Source organism: Ambystoma mexicanum, chromosome 12 (genome assembly GCF_040938575.1).
Source record: "Ambystoma mexicanum isolate Mex_15411 chromosome 12, UKY_AmexF1_1, whole genome shotgun sequence".
In the NCBI taxonomy this organism is placed as follows: Eukaryota; Metazoa; Chordata; class Amphibia; order Caudata; family Ambystomatidae; genus Ambystoma; species Ambystoma mexicanum.
In genome coordinates this window covers 746,400,781-746,424,673 of record NC_090936.1, presented here as the reverse complement: position 1 = coordinate 746,424,673, position 23,893 = coordinate 746,400,781, and the positions used below count along the sequence as shown (strand labels likewise).

The 23,893-nt window shown below is 47.9% G+C and overlaps 1 protein-coding gene across 4 annotated transcripts in view; it reads left to right on the top strand.

The window, feature by feature from the left end:
* ALG12 (ALG12 alpha-1,6-mannosyltransferase) overlaps nt 1–23,893 on the top strand; it is a 586,752-nt gene that overhangs the window by 172,844 nt on the left and 390,015 nt on the right. For all 4 annotated transcript variants that reach the window (XM_069629251.1, XM_069629252.1, XM_069629254.1 and 1 more), the window contains one exon: nt 13,758–13,931. In XM_069629251.1, coding sequence (XP_069485352.1) covers nt 13,758–13,931 — 174 coding nt within the window. The remainder of the gene's footprint in view (nt 1–13,757; nt 13,932–23,893) is intronic.

Genomic DNA, 23,893 nt, shown 5'->3' with positions numbered 1-23,893 from the left:
GCGAAGCGCTTGAACTCTTCGGGGCAGGCTTAAATAGCCTGGTCCCAGCCACACCCCTTTGCTGTGTCTTGTGGCCCCACCCTGCCACTCCCAGAGGATGCAGCCCAATGTATTCCTATGGCCACGCCTGACCTGGATGTACGTGGGGGCCCTGCAGGGGAGGAAATAACACGTGCACCAGAAATAAAGTGTGCAGAGCACACTTTCTCATGAGCCTGGTGCCAAAGGCACCAGGACTGGGTCCAACTGGACCCTTTATGTGAGGGAGCTTGTGGTCCTTGCTCTGTGGCCATGACACGTATCATACTGGACCTTGAGGGGCGGATGAGCCGCATGGAGGAGCGCCAGCAGGCCATGCACGACATGGTGAAGCAATACCTTGCAGAAGGGGAAGCCACACGCTGGGCCCATCATGACAACACCCAGACAGTCACCCGTGCTGTCTACCGTGTGGCCAGGTGAGTGCGTGAAGGCATGGCATCCGTGACGCAGGCGCTCGCACAGTTGGCTGCCACCATGGCCCAACATCATGCTGCACGGGCAGAGCCACAACTCCCACCATTGGCATGCACAACCCTGGCGAGTTCGACCCAGACGAGCCCGGTGCAGAGGTCGCTGCGCAGTATGCGCCGGCCAGAGGAGCTACACCCTCCATCTAAAAGGGGCAGTCAGTAGCCGGGCACACATGCAGGAGGGAGTCTGGTTGGACTTGGATTGGGTGCAGGGGGTGTTGAGGGATGGGGGTGGGTGGCATGGGTGTGTGGGGTTGTTGAGGGATGGGGTGGTGGGTGGGGAGCGTGGGTGTGTGGGGTTGTTGGGGGGGGGGTGGGTGGTTCTTTGTAGGACGTCAAAGGGTTGAGGTCCACATTTATACCTGTTCATTGTACATAGTTCACATTTGATTAATACACCTGGTGTGCATATGAAAAACACATGACTGGACATTGATTTTTGAGTGTCTGTAAATGTATTTCTTAACAGTGCCCAGTGTTCACCATTCCCAGTGCCTTGTGTAACCCAGTTCATCAGAAATACTGTGCAATCAAAGATTGCCGTACAGCATATCCTTCAGGCTCATTGTGCTGTGGCCAATATGCAGCATCTTTCCCATTATCTTCCGTGGAATTTGGTCCATGTCAGGGGCAGGGGTACATTGTGCCGGATGCACATGTTGTGCAGCATGGCACATACCAAAACAATTTTACCCACCTTATCGGGCCCGTACATGAGTGCCCCACCCGACCTGCTGAGGTAGCGAAGCCGTGCCTTCAACAGCCCAAAAGTCTGCTCAATCATCACACGGGTGCGTGCATGTGCACGGTTGTAGTCCTCTTCATGCCTGTTGAGTGGATACCTGACAGGGGTGAGGAGCCACGGCTTCAGGGGATACCCAGAATCACCTGTATGGGAGCAAATGACCATTTGATTGTGAGGGCTTTTGGTATTCCTTGTGTACGCTGTCTGTACATTGTTCGTGGTCAAATGCAAGAGATTTCCATTGCCAGCTATTGCCATTTCATTAGAGCAACACTCAGGTTGGTGTACTTTATGTTGATCCATGGTAGGGCAGCATGGGTAACGTTCAGGTCTTAGGGGCCTTAGCACCCAATACAGCACTCACACAGATGAAGTCAGTAGGTCCATGATGTACTCGCATGTGATGGCTGTGTTGTAGAGGAGGATTCAGTATGCAAGTAGGGCACTGTATGATGCATTTCCCTGATGTGCAACATGATACACGTTGTTTTGCCAATCATGCTTTCCACTACTTGATAACACCATGTACATGTCCGTCATCGCCTTCACCCATGTGACCGTGGCACAATGGAATTGGTGGTATGGTCTGCCAGTGTGGGGAGATGTTTCTGTGATGGCGCCGGGTGTCAACTGGCATGCTGGAACTGGGGTACTGTGTATTGGTCCTCCACCACTCGCACATACGTCAGTGGTGTTGACTACTTGCTGAATTCTTTTTTCTACATCCATGTCCCATTGGTTTTTTTGAGTGTCCCTTCAGGTGCACGGAATGGCATGGTGGTCTGTGGTGTACCTGTCGGGCAGGGGCAGTGACAGTGGATTTCCTGAGAGGCAGTTGGATTTCGCTCAGTCATGGCTGCATGACCTGCAATGTACTTTGCTCTGCTTATGTGAGTTATGCATTCTGATTGCAGGTTGGTGCATTGTGGTACCTGTGGCTCAGGTCTGATGATGTACCGTGTGCAGGGCTGAGTGCTGTGTTTGTTGCTACCATTTACACATTGCTGTGCGGCAATGGCACGTCTGCATCCAGTGTCAGTCTCACACATCCTGTCGTGGTCATTGGGGTCAAAGTGTTTGGCACCCAGGATGGTGTGTGTTCCCCCCCCCCAAAAAACAACCCCCATGGCCCAGCCAGCAGACAGGTTGCATATGTTTGTGGTCCCCCCAAATGACAACCCCCATGGCCCTGTGGTTGGACTTATCCAACATCCAGGCACGTTGTGCAGCGTGTAATTCCATGTAGCAGGGAAGCGTGGAGTTGCACAGCACCACTGCGTCCTTAGTGGATCCTGGGTATCTAGCACTGCAATGCGTAATTATATTGCTTGCATCACACACCATCTGGACATTCAGGGAGTGGTACTGCTTCCGGTTGAGGTACACTACCTCCACATGGGTGCAGTCGAGGACACCAATGACGTTTGGCATGCCTGCCAGTGCATAGAATGCAATTTTGGTTGCATTCACCACCTCTGCAGTCCGTGGTAGCGATATGTGGGGCCTTGCGTGTTTCAGGAGTGCATCCAACACCTGGTTCAGCACACGTGGGAAAGATGGTTGTGAGATGCCATGCAGCTGCCCCACTGTGTGCTGGTAGGTGCCTGTGGCAAGGAAGTGGAGCACAGACACTACCTTCAACAGAGGGGGCATGGCGGTACGGATGTTGATCAGGCTGACCAGGTCATCATGAATGAGATCCACAATTGTGCGTATTTTGTCCCTGTCCAGGCGGAACAGGGTGTGAATCTGTGCAGGGGATAAATCAAAAGGACTGGCCCTTATGCAAGGGATTGGTGGCGGCCTGTGGGTTACCACTGCCTGCAATGGTGGTATGTGCTGGCCCAGTCTCACCCTCCTTCTCCTTCTGCGCCTCCTCTGAATTTCCTGGTTTAATTACTGCTGGAATAGTAGCAGTGCAGGCATGTCTTCCAGCTCCTATATGGCAACTGCTAGTGGTATCAGTTTGGACTTGGAAGGGGTCTGGGTGTGCTCCTTTTGTGCTGTGCCTGACTCCATTGCCTCCACCTGTGCTGATTGTGTGCTCCTGTTGCAGTTTGGAACACAGTAGATTGCTATTAACGGCTGCCCCCCGATGCTGGTGTTACCGGCATCATGGTAACCATTCTTACCAGCATTTGGATGCTGGTAAGTGCATGGCCATGCAACTCGTAATGTTCACTTCCTTACGGCAAGCCAGTGTTGCTGGTTCGGCTGCCGCGTGCCCGCAGCCCATACCGGGTAGGTGCTACCTGGTCACAATGGGTCCCTGTGGTTGCTGGTAGCACCGGCATCGCGGATCGTAGTGCACCGGTCCGGTAAACGATGCCGGCATTCCTTTACCGGTATCGTTATTACCGGACGGCCAATCTTGTAATGAGGCCCAATGTATGGTACTAGATGTAGGCAGACAATGGTATGCAGTTATTGCCATTGGAGAAGGTTACAGATTGACTAACGTCACTGATGACGATCTATTTGAAGAACAAATCAAATAGATGAGGATGAGATGACATTTGAGGTAAATCTCATTTATTCGGTGGAAATGATTAAATGAGAGTTGCCTCAGAGAATGATGCTGGCACAAAAACGTCTTGAATATTTTGATGATGACATGGCAAAGGTGCCTGTCTCAGTATGGACTAGAGGCCCGTATGACTCGGGCTTACTGAAAGGAGTTGGAGAAGTGAAGATTAAATTGAAACCAGGAGCAATTTTACCAAAAGTACAACAGTATCCCATGTCTAGGGAGGCAGATGAAGGCATTTTTAAGACAATTTCTGCCATGATGGATCAAGGCATCTTAGTGACGTCAGAATCATCATGTAATACTGTGGTTTATCCGATTAAAAAAATCAAAGGGAGGGTCTTGGAGGCTTATACAAGATCTTCGCCCGATAAACCAGTTAGTGGAGGCCGAGTTCCCTCTAGTGCCTAACCCGTCTACAATTCTATGTAACATACCTGTTGAAGCACAGTATTTCACTGTGAGTGACTTGAAAAATGTGTTTTTCTCAATCCCATTGCACAAAGATTTGCAGGATTTGATATCATTTATGTTCAGACAAGTTCGTCCGGGCCACCCCTTGCATTGGGGACTGTATTTGTACCCATACAGCCCCCCCTTTTTCTTCCTGCACTTATCAGACCTACCCTGCCTGCTGCCTTAAACCTAGCACTTGCAAATTGCTGGCTGAATTACCACTGTTTGTTGTCTTTATTATTTATTTATTGTTATTTATCTGTTTCTCCTCTGCTTCGCACTTTCCACTTCTCCCCCTTCCATGCACTTTTCCCCTCCCCCTCTCCGATGCACTTACGCGTTCTCAATGTCACTGGGCCTAGTAAGATCGCTGTTTTGTTCTCCACTGTTCCCCTCCCTTGCCTTGCCTTGCCGTGCTCTGAAACACTTGTGTATGAGCGTGATAGAAATAAAATATCAATTTCAATTTCATTAAGGTTCCAGAATGACATATAATTCCGTGGGGACACTATTCCCTGGGGACACTATCCTAGTTCGGAATCACACAAAGGTGGGACGACCCAAGGTTCCATGGCCTGTTCATTGTGGTGGACATAACGCCATCTGCAGTCAAGTTGCAGGTAAGAAGAGCTTGGATCTTCCTCGGAGATATCAAGCCATATATCGGAGAGACCCCCCTGTCTGCACCCCACCGCGAAGAGACTACAGACAATGGGGAAGAACCACAGCACGTGCAGACGATATCCATGACGGGGAAGAAGGACACATGACCAGTCAAGTGAAAAGAAAGGAACCTTTATGTTAGGTTGTGGCTTAGTTCTGGACATTTCCTTTGAGCAAAAAAAAAGGGAAAAGGGACATAAAATGAACTCTGTGCATCCTAGTTGCAGGGTGAAATAAAGAGAATGACATGCATAAGCCACAAATAGATGTTGACTTTGGACTGAGGCACACTGAAGCCTTGATAAGAAAAGCTATGCCAAATTTTGATCGAGGATATATAAACTGGAAAAGAATACAGTATCCGGAGTCCTTCGACACAGAATCTTTGTTTGGACTTACTTATGGTGTCACGCAATAGTGACCTCACAAAAAACATACTGATCTATTTCTTATTGGTATTGAGGTCCTACCCGTCGTTGGTGGGAAGACTCACAAGCATAACAGTTTCTTCAAGATCCTGAGAGCGAAAAGACTATAAAGAGGCTGCTCACAGTGATCACAGAATAGTTTCTTTTACTTCTGGAGTGCAGCGAGGACAAGACAAATGTCCCTATCTCAAGAGAATCATAGACTAGCAAATGCAGTGTTCTTTCGCTTAATCGAACACTTTCCAGAGCTTGTGGGGAGACATGCCAATGTTGATGTCCTCACTTTCATCCGAGACCCAGCTAATACTACGCATCTGAGTATGCTTCGGCACAGTATTGTGATAAAGGTTGCACATTCTGATCACCATCAAAATCACAGAAGAGTGTAGAAACTTTACTTCGAGGGACAGATCCTGAAGGTGTTGTCAAAGACTTCACTTTTGTTCATGCTGATGAGGAAGCATCATGTCGTCTGGAGTGAAGCAGATTAGAGGCATTGACTGGGAATTAGTCTATATGGAGTATGCAGTATGAGACTTACTGAACGTATTGCCTCATTAAGACTTACTGAACCTTTGCCTCATTTGGAACTTTAGTTTGTGAAAAGACAACTGTTTCCAGAGACAAGAGACAGTCTATTATTCAGATCAAGAGGACAATTGGTCCAGAACTATTGATCTATGAGCACAGACAGCAGAGTCCAGAGGAAGTGATAATGATTTTAAAAAGTATTAAAGAACCAGTTTTTGCTTCCTTAGATGATCGAGATGGGAAGCCAGAACAGCAGCATCATTCTCCCCCATGAGGAGAGACATTCATATTGCCCCAAGAACAAATGTTGTAAACTCACCTACAGGTGTATAATTTACACCTGCATTGTATTCATTATCATACTGTTGTCATTAACGATTAGAAATGCATTCTATATAGGTGCACAAAGTGTTCAGACCCCGAGCATCCACTTAAGGATGCGAGCATAAGACCTACAAAGGTACCCAGCCTTACATAGTCATTTAGTCATTCATGTTCCTAGAAAGAAGGATCGAGTGACTGAGCTTGAAATGGACGAGGTAAGTAATGACGCACACACATGACACTTGTGTTAACAAATTAGTTGAAACGTCGGAGACCGGATTGGCAAGCAAATCAGATAAGGGATTGATGAAAGTTACACCTACACAGAGAATGAGGGAAACCACACCTGGCCCAGTATCAATTACTTCGGAATCACATTCCAGAAAATGGGGAGAGTTTGGACAAAGCACAATGAGAAGCTTTTTGCCAAAGGGTGTTACAAGCCACATGGAGAAAGCTGAACATTTAAGAGTCAAAAAGCTGTAGAGAGTGAACCAACAAAGATGACCCCTGCAAGCACACCGGATCCTGTGAGATATGATATCAGGATAGTGCCTGTGAAGACACAAGCAGACATTCTGAGGCAGTTTCATGCCAGATTTGTATGTTGAAAGGATGAAGCTTATTGAACTCTCTCCTACTCAAATAATACAGACGCAAATGCCCAGATCAGTGATGGAGATGCCTGAGAATCCTCCAGCAAGAAAAAGCTATGCAGAAGTATTACATGATATGCTTTTGGAAGCTCATATCAAAAGGATAAGAGCCAAAAGGAGCACACAAGAAGGCACTAACGAACTGAATGATTACCTGGATAGCGCAGCACATTTGGGAAACAACATATGGCACCAACATATGAAGGAAGTTGGAAGGCGAACTTCAGATGAAGAATGTTTCATTTGTACACTCCTACCGTACTACATGGGGAAGTCAAAAATCTTTGTAGCTGTTGAAATAGATGTTAAGACAGCACACTGTCTGTCACATATAGCAATGTGCACGACTAGAGGTTAGTTTATGGGAAGTGATGCTTCGCTCAAATGGGCGACTGAAGCAACTGATCCAAATGAATATAATTATGTCCAAGACATAAAAATGAGAAATAATGGCAAATCAAAGAATACTGTGATCAGATACGAGAAGCCTGAAGTAAAAGAAGCAGAGATCAGAAGAGAAGCAAACAAAAAACTGGACATCAAAGGAAAATCTGCAGAAGATGTTCGCAGATGGAAGAACAGATGACAAATGCATATCTGGGGAACAGTATTGTCACCAGACAGTTGGGAGTAAGGAGTGGTGATCTGCAGAGCATGGATGATCATTGGATACCACAAAGAAACAATCGAAAATGCATCAATGATATGCAAGCCATTGTGGCCAAAGCTTGCCAGACTGCTAACACGGGTCGAAGACCGAGGAGGACCCTTGCAGATAGTGCCATTGGATAGTTCTAAGCTATGCTTCGGAAACAATGGTGCAATAAAAATGGGAGAGAATCAGAACTGTGGACGTATATTTGATGCAACAGGAATGATGCATGGAAATGCAGTGATCATGGATCACTATTGGGCATGTGGATCCAAAGCATATATCAGATTGCCAAAGAATTGGGGAGGTATATGTACATTGTTAAACGTCCATGTACCAGCATTGGTGATTCCAAAAAGTTATCTGAATATTGACAATTTCCCGAAAGCAGATGCTCACCTGAGAAGGAAGAGATCTGTGGAACTGATAAGCCGAATGAAGCGAGACAATTACTTCTCTGCCAAATCGATAGAAGCCTTTGATGCAATCCCATATGAGCATAGGTTGTTCAGCCTGACCTCATTGGTGTTCAAGACGATCCTGATGCCAAGAATTCAAGTTGGAGCAAACACTAAATGGTTGCAGATAACCAGATGGGAGTTACTGCAGACCATCAAAACGACCACAAAAGGGTTCAATGCAATCAGAGAAGAGCTGAGAGCAATCCGACTGATGACACTCCAGAACAGGTATGTCGTAGAAATTATGACAGCTATGGATGGAGGTGTTTGTGCAAAAATCGGAGAATCATGTTGCACATTTATACCTTCACGTGACAACGAGAATGGAACCTTAACGGAAGCCATAGGCATGCTGACAAAACTACAGAATCAGATGATAGATGTTGACGGTGACAGTTGGTTTGGAGCACTGTTTTCATGGGTTCCACAATGGACGGCAGATGCATTCAAGTTTTTAGGAGCCCTGTTGGTGATATTACTTGGGTTCTGTGTGATCAAGCTAATAATCTCACAATGCCAGAAGACTGCAAAGAAAGCCATAAGGATGAAGATTATGATTGATGTTGAGTCAGGATGGAAGCCCAAGGACCTGACTGATGAAGAAATAAGAGACTTTGTGAAGGCCAGCATTTATGCACCAGAGGGAACAAAATTCCTATATCTAAAGAATCATAGAAAATATGCTGGAAGATGGATCTATTGCAGTCCAAGTGGAGAATGCCAGCTGATGACCTAGAACAAGGATGAACATGTAAGAACAGCAGGATGCTTGACGGGAGTCCTACAGATATGGACCCCAAGGAAGCATTTCTTCAGGTCAAAATGTCTGTACCCAGAGGACAAGGCAAGATTGGATGCAAAGAAAGAAGAGAGCGGTCGATGAATCGCCAAGAGGGGGGAGTGAAGAGGAAGTGCCAAGTTTCGCCCCCACTCCAGCTGCCCCCTCCCATTACCTATTGACTTCAGGCCAAAATATGTGACGTATGAAGCACAGTTAAATCAGCAGAGAGCCACACATGGGCTCTACACAATGCATATCAGAATAACAGCACCTATTGACGTACCGACACCTAAGTAAACCTGGACAGTAAGGTATCCATTGAGAAAGCCCTATTCACAGTCGAGACAATATGACGGTTGTCAGAAGAGAATACCTGAAGAAACCAAGAAAATAATGAAGGAAGATGAATGGTGATGTCATAAGAAATCGGACTGACGCACATATAGAAGATATAATGACCTGAGAATAACGATAAAGGGCAATAATGTAAGGAGAGACTATGGATGAATGACGTCTTGAGCCCACGATGAAGAAGTGGATGTCAAAATGAAGAAACTTATGCCACATACATGATGACGATATTCAGTCAGTTTAAACATGTACAGATGCAAGTAACTGCAAGAGGCTAAGAAATTGTGAAGCTTGCTTATGCTTAATAAATTGCGGCAAAGCGCCAACATGTACAAATATGTACCTCAAAAGCACTTTATGTATAAATATAATTCCACTACGCACATGAGCAGAATTGAACAAAGGTTACTAAAGGTCTCAGAAGGAGTATGTTGCAGTAAGAAAATCAAGAATCAAGGAAGAACGAAACCCAGCTGAGGAGGATCATGTCAAGAAGCTGAGGCCTTATCTGGCTGGGAAAGGCCGACATTGGATACAATTAAGGAGAAAAGAACAGAAGATCCTGTTCAGAAAGGTTAAGATAAGCCCCAGATTGCGGAGGACTGGTAGAATTAAATCAAATATATAAAAAGACACAGAGAAAAAGCCGATTTTTGCAGTGTCCAGTCATGTGACAAGAAACAAAGATAAAGTGGACCTCAGCAGGTGAGATTGGAGACTCTCTAATGCAAGCAAGTACACTATGCTTAATATCACAAAATATATTTATTAAAGCTTGACTTAAGTGTTTGTCATATTTATTCGACATCTGCACATCAATTCCACCATTTACACCACTATTCATTCATACCCTCATAAATGTACATCTTCACACTATGGGTTGGTTAAGAACCCTGACAAAAACATCTATGTCTATACTCAGTAGGTGTCCAAAACACAAATCAAATAGCATATGCGCATATGCATTAGAGCGCCTCCAATCTCACCTGCTGAGGTACACTTTATCTTTGTTTCATGTTACTTAACTGGAGGACCGTCGGCATTACAGGTACCCTTATTATTTGAAACAGTCATGTGACAAGGCAGGCTGGAAGAGCAAAATGTTCACATACATGCATGGATCCCGGCCATTCCCATACTCCTTAAAAGTTCTCAAGGCCACAGAGCAGACTCAAGGACAAAATACAAAGCACTAATTGACACATGGCTACGGAAGTGATGATTGATTGTAACATAGTTGGTGGGGAGCTGGGGTGAAGTGAGCTCCTCTGCACCTGAGTTCTTTCTGCGTGCTTCTAGATATAGATGGAAACGTATGAGTGGGGTTGATGCCAATCCAATCTTAGTGGACCATGTAATCTAGGGTCCTATAGTGAGTAGAGCCAATGGAAGTCGTACTTTTAGTGATGTTCATAGTGGCCATTTTGAAGGGAGGGCTTAGTTGCCCCAACTGACATTGATCCCCTCTCCCCGTTACCACATACAGATATAGTACCTATGTTAAAGTTACCTTCCTATAACCAATCACGTTGCATGTCAGGTTTTTACGAATTACCACGTAGAATGATGTTGGCAATGACAAATTATTGCTATAAATACTGTGTTTTTTCTGAAAGTGAAAAGAGCGAGAAGATCGAGCGGTTGCTGATGTTCGGTGTACGCCCCGTTTTATGAACTTCATTAAACGGATTCCCTTTGCCAAACTATTGAGTTGTCATAGTTATTTGATGCAGGAGTATGAATCTACATCCCCATCTATCTTGAGGGTACTGCTACTCATCTTAAAGGGCTGTTTAAGAGATCATCCAGTTCAATGCTGTTGCCAACTTTATAACATCCGCAAAGTTCGGCCTTTTTCTTTCCTTTCATGAAACCAAGCTTATCTTCACCCTTTTCCTTGCCCGTCTTTATTACTGCTCTGTTAGACAGTCTTCCAGCCTATCAACTTGTCCTCAGTCTGTCATCAACTCTGCTATTTGTACTATCTCTCTGGGCTCCATCTTAACCTTCCTCTCTTGTCTCCATGTACCAGCACGTACCATATATTCTCCGACTTTCTCTTGTCAGTTCCTAAATCTTCCTATGCACAATCCCATTTCCGCTCCTTTTTCCGTCTCGCACCTGAACATTGAAAGTCCTTACTTGCTTTTAGTTCCTTTACTAATCGTCCTTTGTTCCGCTGCACTTTTAAAGCTCATCTCTTCTCTTTTCTGCAATTGGTTAATTTAATGGATTTTTGTTAGTTATTTTATATAATTTTGTACAGTTTTAATTTTGTATAGGGCTTTGGCAAGCGCACTTTATAAATCGGTGAATACAAATACAATGCCATAGACCTCTACCCCAGTGAGAAGTGGGTCCTTGGCAGTGGCATGAAGGGGGAGACGCTGACCCATAAAAGTGCAACTCAGTACCAGTTGAGCTCAAATCAACTGGTCACAATGTATACAAGACGAGAAGCTGATGAAACGGAAGGAACTGAGCATGATCATGATCACTGGGCTACAAAGAGGAGAGTCAGCCCATACAATTTGGTGGCATGTGTAACAATGTCATGGACCTCTAATCAGGAGTGGCCTGGGGTGCAAGCCTCCTTCCCTTAGAAGCAGCTGTACAGAGAGAGACTATCATACAAGGAAAGTGCAATCAGGGACCAGGTGATCTGGAAACACCTGGACCCCAAGAAGTGAGACAGGAGCTACTGGCCATGGCCTGTGGCTTCTTTGTATGGAGCCTGGCTCTTGGTCTTACCCAGGCCATTGCCGAGCCATCTGAAGTGGTCACTGGGCCAGGTCAATGTCTATATTGCCTAAATAATTGCCTTTGACCATGCCAAATCTCCCAAAGCGGCGGTTGTGGCTACTTTTCCCCCACTGGCAGTCCACAGACCACTGGTCTTGGTCTGTAGCCAGTATTCCCTCTACCAGGGACATGGCCTATGGCCATGCATCGGGCTCCACCAAGACTCTGAAATGGCCACTGGTCCAACGCCAGGCCCAGTGCCACTTTGTCCCCATTGCAGGTCTGCAGGACACAGATGGCGCCATTGCTCAATGGAAACACATTAACCAGAACTCTAAACCGTATACACATATATCCATGTCTTTCTTTTTCCAAATCACATGTCCATATTGGTGAAATCTCTGTAGTAGACAAAACCTCATTGGCTCAACTCCATCTCACCACTTTTATGGTTAGCATGATCCTTAGCCAGGCAGATGAATATTCTGTAACATTGCATAGATTATTGCTGGTAATACAGGAGATCACATGATCAAATGTGTAATTTTATTTAATTTTTATTTAACTCACGCAGGCTCTTTTTTGGTCATACAGACCTTAGTTTAACCAATTATATGGGCTCTATACACGATGTGATGTTTTTGTGTTCATCTTTTTAGTACAGATTCACTTTCTCGTCAATGTGATCTACAACAGTGATCCAGTGGGTCTCTTTTACTCTTAAAATCTGTTCCAAATTGCCACTCCTGCATGACTGTTGTATTGGTTGTATTTTTTCCATTGGTCCGAGTGCAGAGGGGGCGTGACCTGGCTGTTAGCCTGGAATGCTCCCTTTGGTGGTGGGACCAAGGTTATTTTCACGTAGTTGTCCCTCTTGTATGTGTCGCAGACGGGTTACAAACAATTAAATCTACCAGGAGAAATTCCCATCAGAGTTTGGCCCAGCACAACATCCTTTTTCTTGTGATGCTTGTATGAGCGGTCTCCTCTTGTTAACAGGGGGACATTCACGTTCTTATTGTCTGGAAAGTAGACCCAGTGTAACTTTGAATGTAGTTATATTTTTCCTAAAATAGGTTGATTTTTTTAATTGTTCACTTTTTTTCAGTGAAATTGATACAATGAAATGCCACATTTGGAAAGCAAACTTTATGTAGACCTTTAGTTGAAACCATTTGAATTTCATATGGAAATCCTAGCCCTGTTTATTAGCCCTACTCAGTCTGTTAGCCCCATGCTGCGAGGTGTGCACCTTTTTGACCTCGGTTACTTTCTCGATCGCGTCCCTATCGTAGAACTAATGTTAATCGGCTTCTCTGCCTACTCTTGTCTGCCTGTGTTTAGTAAGCTACTCTCTTAGAGTTGTGGAAATAATGTTGAGTTCGGTTCAGCTGATCTTCACACCATGTTCCCTTTAAACGGTGTCTATAGTCACCATCTACCAGCACCTCGTGCTCTGTAGTCTGTGGCCAAGGTTTGAAAACGTAATAGGTACAACGTGAGTAACTGAAGGTTACTTTATTAGACACCTCAATGTGCCTAGTAACAGCTTCTTCATTTGAACAGAGGCACACTCTTTTCCAAGTATTGTTTTGGGCTCAAGGGTTTACAGAATTCAACTAACTACATTTCCGAAGCCGATGTGCATAAGTGGAGCAAACGCTTTCATTTAAATCCGTACCGTGCAAGTCCTGTTCATGTCAATCGTGCCAGAGAGGAGGTTCCCAAGAATTGGTATTGTAAGAAAAACTATCTCGCAGAAGTGACATCGTTATGAAGTTGAAAGATGTCATTTCATTCCACTGTGACCAAAATATGAATAGCTCTCTTCAAATAACAGCCTTTAAACCAAAGTATTTGGAAAATGTCAAATCCACTGAAGATGTGAATACATTAAGATACCTTTGTTTACTTTTTTTTATCCCAAGCCAGAGGAATCCTGGGACTCTTTGTCATGTATGCACTCTGGGAGTTACAGAAAGAAGTGAGACGGCAGCATGGACGAACCGTGGCAACTCTCTTATGTTTCATTACTGCCTCGCAATTTCATGTGATGTTTTACTGCACTCGGACATTACCAAATGTGCTTGCACTTCCTGGGGGTGAGTACTTGTAGGTTGCAGTTTTTGCATATTTCGTTTTTTAAATTATCTTTACCCAAGCTCTGACCTATGTTTTAAAATGTGAAATACAAGAAATTAACCTATTCTACTATGCGAGTTTTAAGGATGTATGCCAGTACCTCTTTCCCTGAATGACAGTGAATGCAAATAGCATTTGTAGGCATATTTTGGATGGAAGCTGGGGGGAGCGGTGCAGAGGCACTGCATCCATCTCTTTTTAGGATCCAAAACCAAGAGCATTGCCTCTGCATCCAGTGGTCGATGACCCTAGGACATCAACCTCCTAAGGGAAATGACAAGGGCACAGAGCCATTGTCTCTTATGGGTTTTTTGGTGCATGAAAGGAGCCAGGGATAAGGGCTGCGCAGTCGAAAACAGAAGTTTCCATGCTGAGCATGAACGATTACAAAAAAGGATGGGCTGGGTAGAGCAATTGAACCTATTTTTAATGGTTTGGTTTTGGCATATTTGAAGGTGCTAGCGCCACCTATGTAGCAAATCATTGCAAATACAAAAGAGAGAAGCGGGGGATCTCAGAAGCAGGATATCTGGTTGCCATAAGAACTGAAAATGCTCAAGCATTAATTGGCCGCATGACACAATGTTATTTTCTGCCTCCTTCTGCTTTTTAAACGAATGAATGGAAGTTGTACAAAGATATTACCAATCAGGAGTCCTGGTATAATTCACGTGCTTTCATCCACTGCAGACCGCTCCGTGATCCTTCTTAAGCTAGTTTCACAACACGGCCTCTCACTGTGTGGAAGACCAGTTCCTGTTCAAAGTGTTCTGTTCACCACTTATCTGATCATTCCTCGATGACATTTCTCCCCTTCCCTCCCCCGTACCCCTTCCAGAGTGGTCTGCTAAATGGCACACCTTCCCCTCTCCCGACGCTGAGGTGAGCCCCAGAGAAACACTGGACCGGTAGTGGCAAGAGCCAGGCCATCCGTTTAGCGCATAGGGATAAATGCTTAAAAAAAAGACAAAAAGACTGTGGTCGAATGCAATTGCGTGCATGGATGGTAGGCTTTGTGCATGTGCGTCCAGTAGGAAAGACATCTTTGGATATGTCCTCGTGCACGCTGCGGGCCTGTTAAGCGAATAGTAAACGAAACATGTGTATTCGAAACGTGGTAGCGTTTAGAAAAAGAAAAAAAACATGTACCTTAATGCAGGGAATTCCGTGGCTGAATGGTTAAGGCAGCAGATTGCCACAGCCTAGCTCCGCAAAGGTTCGAATCCAGTTGAGTTCTGATATGTTTTTTCAAATAATTGTCAGTTTGCAAGGAGAACAGCGTGGATTCCATAACAGGCTAATTTTCTTGTGTATCTTATGTTTTTTTTCAATTAAATTCATCCCCGAGAGCCTCCACTGCACTTGTGCTCATGACCGAGTTGAAAGCCACAGTAACTACTTGGCCATACCAGGCTGAATAAGAGCCAGAACTGAGCGGTAACACGCTGCAAGCCGCAGCATGCTGGGGGGCTTAAAGGTACATATATCTAACAGGACAATCGGCACTACAAGTCCAAGCATGCCATAGTAATGTGAAATGTTATTATAATGCTTCACACCTGATTTCCTCCTGCTTCTATTCCCCACACTACCACCCACCCCACTCTACAGTGGGCGGGATAGAGGAGATAGATTACTAGGGTGGGGTAGAGTTGTGTGTAGAGTAGCAGGAGGGGTTAAGGTAGTGGGTTACTAAAGTAGTATTTTGAGGTGGGATAGAGAAGTGCAGCAGAATAGTGAGTGGGAGTTTGGTGTGATGCGGTAGACTAGTGGGTTGAGTTAGTTGGTTGTGGCAGGGTGGTGGGATAGTGAGAGGTGGTGGCAGAGGTTGAGTTGGTGAGGGTAGAGTGGAGGAAGAGTGTTAGGGGGAATTCTCAGTCTATGGCTAATTTCCCTTACCTATAGAGTCCCCCAGCAGCTTTGCTGGATTTGAAGGGTTTATTTTTTTCCCCTGCTAAGAGTGAGACCCTTTTTTCCCCACTCTTAGACAGATTGCTAGTGTGTGTTTTAGGCTATCTTGTGTGCTTATTGTCTATGGGGTTTTCTCACCCTCATAGGAATCATCTTTTTTTTTTTCAAATTCAATTTTATTGGTTTTAAACAGCAAAAGTGAATCATGAGGTAGAAGCACATTCGAACATACATAGGAACCATATATCGCTTCTGCCTCTTTTCCCAACTCAGATTCAAATAGCATAACTATAATGACAGTACAGTCAAGCATGGGTCCACTCCCGACGAGTGAACTATATAACTCCCCTTCCTTCCCTCCCTCCCCTCCCTTTTATTGCTCATAACACTTCCGTGGCATGATGATTGCTGTAGTCCGAAGAAACTTGCGACGCGGCAACGTCCGAAGGTAGTTGTCATTGTGAATCGTGAATCGTTAGCATTGTGATCGGGTGTGTGACAGGCACAGGCGTTTGATTGATAAGGGTCTCAATTTTCATACATCATGCAAGGCAGTTGGTGAGTGCTTTTACTGACTAGATGTTGGGTAGGCGTTCGATCTTGACATGTAATGGCTTGCGAAGTCACTCCACGCTTCTTCATGTTTCGCAGCCTTGTTGTGCAGGGCTGCCGTTATTTTCTCCATAGTGTAGATATTGGTGGCGACTTTCAGCCAGTCCTTTTCGTTTGGCAGCCGTGGGGATTTCCATTTCGTAACTAGGGCTGCCCTGGCTGCCAATAGGAGGGGGGATACCAGTCCCCTCACCTGCACCAGCTCGTCATCATCATCTTCAAGACCGAACAACATCAGAAGGTGGGAGGATTCTCTGTCTATGCCATCTAGACGCTTGATCCATCCTAGGACCTCCTGCCAATAAATGCGCACTTTGGGGCAGTCCCACCACATGTGCCAGTAGTTGGCTTCCGCTCCGCAGTGGCGCCAGCATCTGGGGCTGGAGGTTTGGAACATCTTTGAAAGTCTATGCGGGTCATACTGCCAACGGTGGAGTAGCTTTACAGCGTGCAATTTGTATTGGGTGGCGATAGACACTCTGGCGGGCGTACCGCATATTTGGTCCCAGGCCTGCTGGTCAAATTCCCTGCCGAAATCTTTTTCCCATTTTCCTTTGAGGGGGAGGATCGGGGAGTGTTCCTTGGTGATCAGAGCTTTATACATCCGGGATATCAATCCTTTGGTCGCGTTGGTCGTGTCAAGGATCGTTTCGAAGGGCGTTAATTCTCTGCGCGTGGCGGCTTTCCATTCCTCTCTTGAGAGCACCCCTTTCAGCCGTAGGTACAGGAAGATCGGGATCGGGTGGATTTGGAGGGCATCTTCCAGTTCCGAGATTGATATGAATTTCTCCTTCCTCCACAGCTGACCGACTCTTTCTAGTCCTGCATCAAACCAGGTTTGATACCTGGCGTGTTCGGGGATCCTCTCACGGATGCCAGGTGACCAGAGGTGGCTCAGGGGTGAGGGCCATGTTGTAACTCCTGCCATACCCTTTCCTTTCTTCCAGATGTTCCACATGGTGCCCAATATCGGGTGTTCGCGCAGTGGTTTTACAAGCTTCGATCTGGGAACCCATAGCCATTCTGCGAGGGTCACGTTGCGAAGGAAGTCATTGTCGAGCTGGACCCACTGGAGGTCCTTCCTGTCTCGTAGGTGTGGGACCAGAATCCTCAATTGTGTTGCCTGATAGTATATTTCTATATCCGGAAGACCTACTCCTCCCAGCTCCTTCGGTAGTATCAGAATATCATATGCTATTCGTGGTTTTCTTCCGTCCCAGAGGAAATCGAGTATAGTTTTCTTGACCTGTCTAAAGAAGTGTTCTGGGATCATGACGGGAAGGACCTGGAATGGATACAGGAAGCGTGGGAGGGTCACCATCTTGATAGCGTTCAAGCGTCCCATCCAGGAGATTGTGAGTGGCTTCCATTTCAGTAGGTCAGCCTTTAGGGCAGCTAGGAGCTGGGGGAAGTTCGCCTCGTAGAGCTGTGAAAGATCTCTTGTTATATTAATCCCCAGGTAGCGTAGTGTGGATTCCTGTATGGTTAGGCCGAGGTGTGCCAGCTCTCTTTGTTGTTCGAGGGAGGGTACGTGGAGCGGGAAGAGGATGGACTTAGTTCTATTGATTTTGAAGCCGGAGAGTGTTCCATATTCTTCAATGAGATGAATCGCCCGCGGGACTGACGACAGGGGGTTGAGTACGTGCAGCAGGATGTCATCTGCATACAGGGCCATCTTGTATTCCCTACCGTTCACTCGGATACCTTCCACGGTGGAGTCCGCCCGGAGAGCTCTGGCAAGTGGTTCCAGGGACAGTGCGAAGAGTATCGCCGAAAGGGGGCATCCTTGTCTCGTTCCCCTGGTTAGTGGGAACCAGCGCGAGAATTGGGAGTTCACCATTACTGAGGCTTTCGGGGTCGAGTAGACAGCTTTAATCGCTCGGCGGAGGACAGGGCCGAGGCCTATGTGCTTCAGCGTGGCTTCTAGGAAATGCCATTCGACCCTGTCGAACGCCTTTTCCGCGTCAATTGACAGCAATGCTGGCATATCTGGAGATGTTCTAGATTCCTGTATAAGGTGGAGGGTCTTGCGTGTGGAGTCAGCGCCTTGTCGACCCAGAATAAAGCCAACCTGGTCGTTATGAATTATCGAGGGCATATGCGTCTCTAGGCGGGCTGTGAGGATTCTTGTGTAAATTTTGGCATCTGTATTCAGCAGTGATATCGGACGATATGAGGCACAATACTTCGGGTCCTTTCCTTCTTTGGGGATTACTGCTATCAGAGCCTCTGAGAAGGACGCGGGGGCCACTCCGGAGAGAAGAATGTTATTGAAGAGTTCAACCATAAAGGGAAGGAGGGCACTTTGAAAGGTCTTATAAAATCCTGCCGTGTAGCCGTCATTCCCGGGGGCCTTCCCTGTCGGAAGTCTTTTAATGGCGTTTTCTACTTCTTCTGCTGTGATGGGGGAGTCCAGTGCCTGTGCAATGTCTGCTGGAAGAGAGGGCATGGAGACTGCCGACAAGTAATCCGTAATTGCTTCCAATCCGGGAGCTTCTTGCGAGGTGTAGAGCTTCTCATAGAAAGTGGCAAAGGCTTCAGGGATATTGGGGGGGCAACGGACTCGGAGTGGTTCTTCTTCTTGTATAGTGGGCACCCACCTCTCGCGACGCTGGCCTCGGAGTCTAGCAGCGAGTAGTGCCCCCGCCTTATTACCGTGTTCATAGTGCCTCTGCTTTAGGCATTGGAGTCGGTGCTCAATAGCCCCTGTTTCGAGCTGGCGCAGTTCCTCCCTTTTGGCATTGGCTTGTTCTATCTTGTGTAGCCTCTCCGTAGTCGCGGTTTGCGCCATTTGGTCCAGTTGAGTGATTTCGGTCCGTAGCCTATTCTCTATGAGTTGTCGTTCCCTCTTTTTAGCTGCACCCTCCCTGATGAGCACCCCTCTCCAGGTGGCTTTGCCCGCCTCCCAGACTGTGTTCGTGGAGACGTCACCTGTGTTGTTTTCTTCAAAGTAATGGGTGATGTCCTGTTCGAGTTGCTCACGGAAGACCGAGTCTCTAAAAAGCGATTCATTGCAGCGCCATTTGGTCGACCTCTGGGGAAGGGCCATTTGATCCAATGTGACCGTCACCGTGTCGTGGTCCGACCAGGTGACCGGGGATATACTGGTTTCCGTCATTGCCGTTGTGAGTGCAGGTGTTAGGTATATATAGTCTATCCTGGAGTACGTGGCGTGTGGAGTCGAATAGAAGGTGTAGCCTGTGCGTGACGGGTTCTGATGTCTCCAGGCATCTGTTAAGTTGTATATATCCATCAGTTCTGCCACCCTCGAGCGTGCGCTGGTCACTGGGGTGCTTGCGGAGGGGTCGCCGGCTTGCCTGTCGAGTTCAGGATCCATCCACGTATTGAGATCCCCACCCAGGATTACTTCGCCTTGTGCCTCAGTCATAACCTTGGGGATTGCTTGGTGAAGAAACCGAGATTGGCCGGTGTTTGGTGCATAAATGGATGCGAGCGTGACGGTGGTGCCTTGTATATTGCCTACAAGAACAATAGTTCTACCGCTCACGTCGGACCAGGATCTCATTAACTCGAATTGTAGGGTCTTGTTGATCAGGATGCCCACTCCCGCCTTTTTCAAGGGGCCAGAACCCCAGTGCTCAGAGCCTAGTTTGGGGTGTAACACTCTCCGTTCTTCGCCTCTGGAGTATCGAGTCTCTTGTAGAAAGAGAATATCAAAGCCTGCCCTCTTGAATTCTCGGGATACTAGAGATCTCTTGGTGGGGGAGTTGAGGCCCTTGACATTGAGAGTGCCGATTTTAAGGGTGCCGTGCCTGTCACCCGCTACGTTACGTTTCGTGGACATTGCTGCACTTAGTGTGTTCGTCGTGTGTGTCGCGTCGTCTTCGAAGATTAGTTGCCACAGTGGAAGTACTCTGATAAGTGTTTCGTGCCTCGTGAGGCATTGAATTTGCGATCATCCCACCCACCTCCCCTTCCCTTTGGGTATTGGTCATCATACCCAGTGTTCCCGGTTTCAATCTAAGTTCTGCATCTTTCAAACCCATGTGAAACTGAGTCTTAAAGGTGATGGCGTCCGCGTTGGACCAGATGTACTCAGCCGGTCTTTCAGCGGACCGCCCGTGAGGGTTATAGCCACGCAACCCCCCCCACATGGTAGCGTATTATGGTTTTGAGCCCCCTCCCCCCCAATTTGATTGCTGAACATCAATCACAAAATAACAAGCAACAAGAACTGTTGTTACAGGTAAAAGATAGAAAAGAAATGCAACGATACGTGTGAGTTCGAGGGACGTCATTCGCCGGTCGACCCTCCGCTATGAAATCAGTGGAAAGCGCACAATGTGGGGTGTTCGGCGGGTTTGTGACGACGTCCCACCGCTAGGTACCAACTCCTTGGCCCATGGGTCCCGAGTTAGGTTCCTCAGGGCGAGTGACGGGTGGGTGCCGCCTCATCCATTTACGTCCGGGGAGTCGTTAGGACGTCTGTATTTTCTTGCTCCCTTGACTTTATTCCGCTTCGGGCCCTGGGGTCTCCTCCTCGCTCCATCCCGTGCCGAGTCGCCATGTGATTCCTCCCGTGGGTCCGGGCCCACGAGATCCGCCATGCAGTTCCGGATGTCGTCCTCGGATCGGAGCGTTATCCGCCTGCTCTCGTGTTCAAAGTTGAGGGAGAAGGGGTATCCCCACCTATACCTTGTGCCTCGGTCCGTGAGCCACTTCGTGAGAGGGCTGCAGAGACGCCGTAGAGCCAACGTGAGCGATGAAAGGTCTTGGAAAATGGTTATCTGGGCCCCGCTGAGGGTGAGGGAGTCTGCCGATCGAGCCTTCGTGAGAATCCTTGTTCTATCCTGGTACCTGTGGAACTTGGCTAAGACGGATCTTGGGCCTCCTGGTGGGCCGCCGGCTCTGTGTATTCGCTCAATTGCGAGCTCGTCCACATTCTCATCTGCGACTAATATCCTGATGATATCGTGTATGGTGTGTTTAAGATCTGACTCTGTTTCACCCTCGCGCTCCGGGATCCCAAAAAAGCGGAGGTTGTTGCGGCGCTCCCTATTTTCTAAATCGTCAATTTTTAGCCGGATGTCCTCTTCTCTTTTCTCTATGTTGTTCATTCTAAGGTTCAGTTGGGCTTCCGTTACATCGATCGAGGCCTGGTTGTTTTCAACTCCTTCAAGCCTCTGTTCTATGTTATCGACCCTCTGGGTCATTCTGTCTATCTTGCCTCCTAGGTTCGCGCCCATGCTTCTGATCTCGCTTAGGAGGGCGGCTATGTCCCCCTTGGTGGCTGCCGCACCCGCTTCGGGGGGCTCAGTTGACATTGTTTCGTTGGTATCGGGGTCCGGGTATGGGGGGGTGTATGCGAATCTGGCGAGTTTGCTGCGGATGCTCATGCGATGTGTAGGTGCGAGGAGGCACACGCCCCTATGGTGGGGGCCTTTCCCTCAGCACCGAGGCTCTGGTTGCTTGCCGGCGTGGGATGCGGGATGGTGACCCAGGTGTCCCGTCGAACTGGAGCGGGTGACGAGAGGAGGCACACGCCCTGGGGTCAGGGGCACTACCCTCTGTCCGCACTGTACGTCCCCGGTGGTGGCCTCCAACCTGGGATCCTCTGCCACTCAGGTTCCACTGCACTGTCCTGGTGTAGCCTTTGGGGCCTGTCTGGACTGAACTGAGCTCGTGGGGGTCCGGTGTGAACAGTTCGGGGCTAAAGAAGGCCCGGATCCGGCTTGTGGGGGGAGGGCCCCGTTCGAAATGCTGCCTGACTGCTGAGGGAGCTCCGCGCCAGGCCCTCAATGTGTGGGCCGCGCTCTGTAGCGGGGGGGAGCAATTCCCTATTGGGTGGGGGGGAGCAAGGAATTTCGTATCCTCCAGGTGTGAGGGTCAGCCAAAATGCAGGAATAACCAATTATAATCCCCATCCAAACCCTTTGTTGGTTCCTTTATATTGCATTCCCCTCTTTTCTCCCCAACAGCCACACTTTTCCAATTCACCTCCCAGTCGGCGCCTCGGGGGTCCGCCTCGATGGAGGAGGGGGGCTCCTAGTCTCCTTGGTCGGCGCCTGTCGCAACTTCGGGGGCGCGGGTAGGGGGCTGGTTCCAGGGGGAGGGGGCGCCGTCTCTCCTCAGGCAGGGTGGCGTTGCTGGCAGTCCCTGTACTCGGGGGCGGGAGCGCCTCTCGGGGGCCTTGGGACGCCCGCGCTTAATGCGGGCGGGAAACACTCACCCGACCCAGTTGTGGCCAGTCCGTGGGGTCCGCGAAAGTTCTGTGATCCGGGGGGGCCGGCGGGGGTGGTGCGTTGGTGTGCGGGAGGCCGTTCACGGGTTCCCGCGGCTCCAGTGCTCCGGGGAGGTGCTGCGTAGGAGGCCCGGAGGGGGCGGCTCAAGTCGGGGCGATTTCAAAGGGAAAATCGCTCCGATTCTCGTCGGAGTTTCGCCCGGAAGTCGGGGGCCAGGTTCAGTGGGCTCCGTCCGTCGTTGTTGTTCGGGTGGGGGGGCCAAAAGTGGGGGCTCAAAGCACTTTTGGGGGTTAGGGGAGCGGAGCTCACACGGAGGAGTTCTGCATCCGTGCGCCCCCTGGCGGCCGACCTAGGAATCATCTTTTTAACATGTGTGGTACATAGCACCCTCCGTGCTGTACCACGGGGGTAGCGACCCCCAAACATAGACTCCATACCGTGGGACTGACTACTGTCTCCCAGGGCATGCAAAGTCCCCATTGACTTTACTAGTCAATTCTTAGGAACAAAACCAGTGCATCCCATCTTACTATGGAAGTACTGGGAAGGATTAATAGTTTTTCCCTAGTGTTCATTTTCCAGGGGGTACCGTACAGTCTCTCTCAAAAGTTTCTGGATGGTGGCAGTGGTTACTACCGTAAATATTTGACCGCAATTATTTCCCTATGGGATTTTCCCATTGTTTGAAGCTACCACTTATACTGACAGCCTCTAACATACAACAGGTATATTTTAATACTAACTTTACTCCGGTAGGTATTTATTGCCAGAACTTTGATAATATTTCTTTCTCGTGTCTTTCTCTATAATCCTAACCCAGGTCAGGGATCCTTTGTTCGTCCTTTTGGCAGGCTTCTGCACAGAATCCCTCCTCTCTGCGCCACTGAGTCTGGGGTAGACAGGATGTGTGGGAGGGGGAATAGGCACCCTGGACAGGGTTGCCTACGCAACCCAAGTCGCACTCTGCTCTGATAGGCTGGGGGGTTCTTCCGCCAGGAGAGCCAGCCCACTGTGTGAGTGCCAGCTAGGCTGCATAAAAGCAGGGTCCTGAGGACTGGAGGATAAGACGTCGCCACTGGAACTAAGAAACTGAATAGGAGAGAAGCTGAAGACATCTGCAACGACTGAACCACCGGTGAAGCCCTGCTGCAGATCCTCACCACTTTTCTCCAACGACTTGAGAAGATCTTCACCTG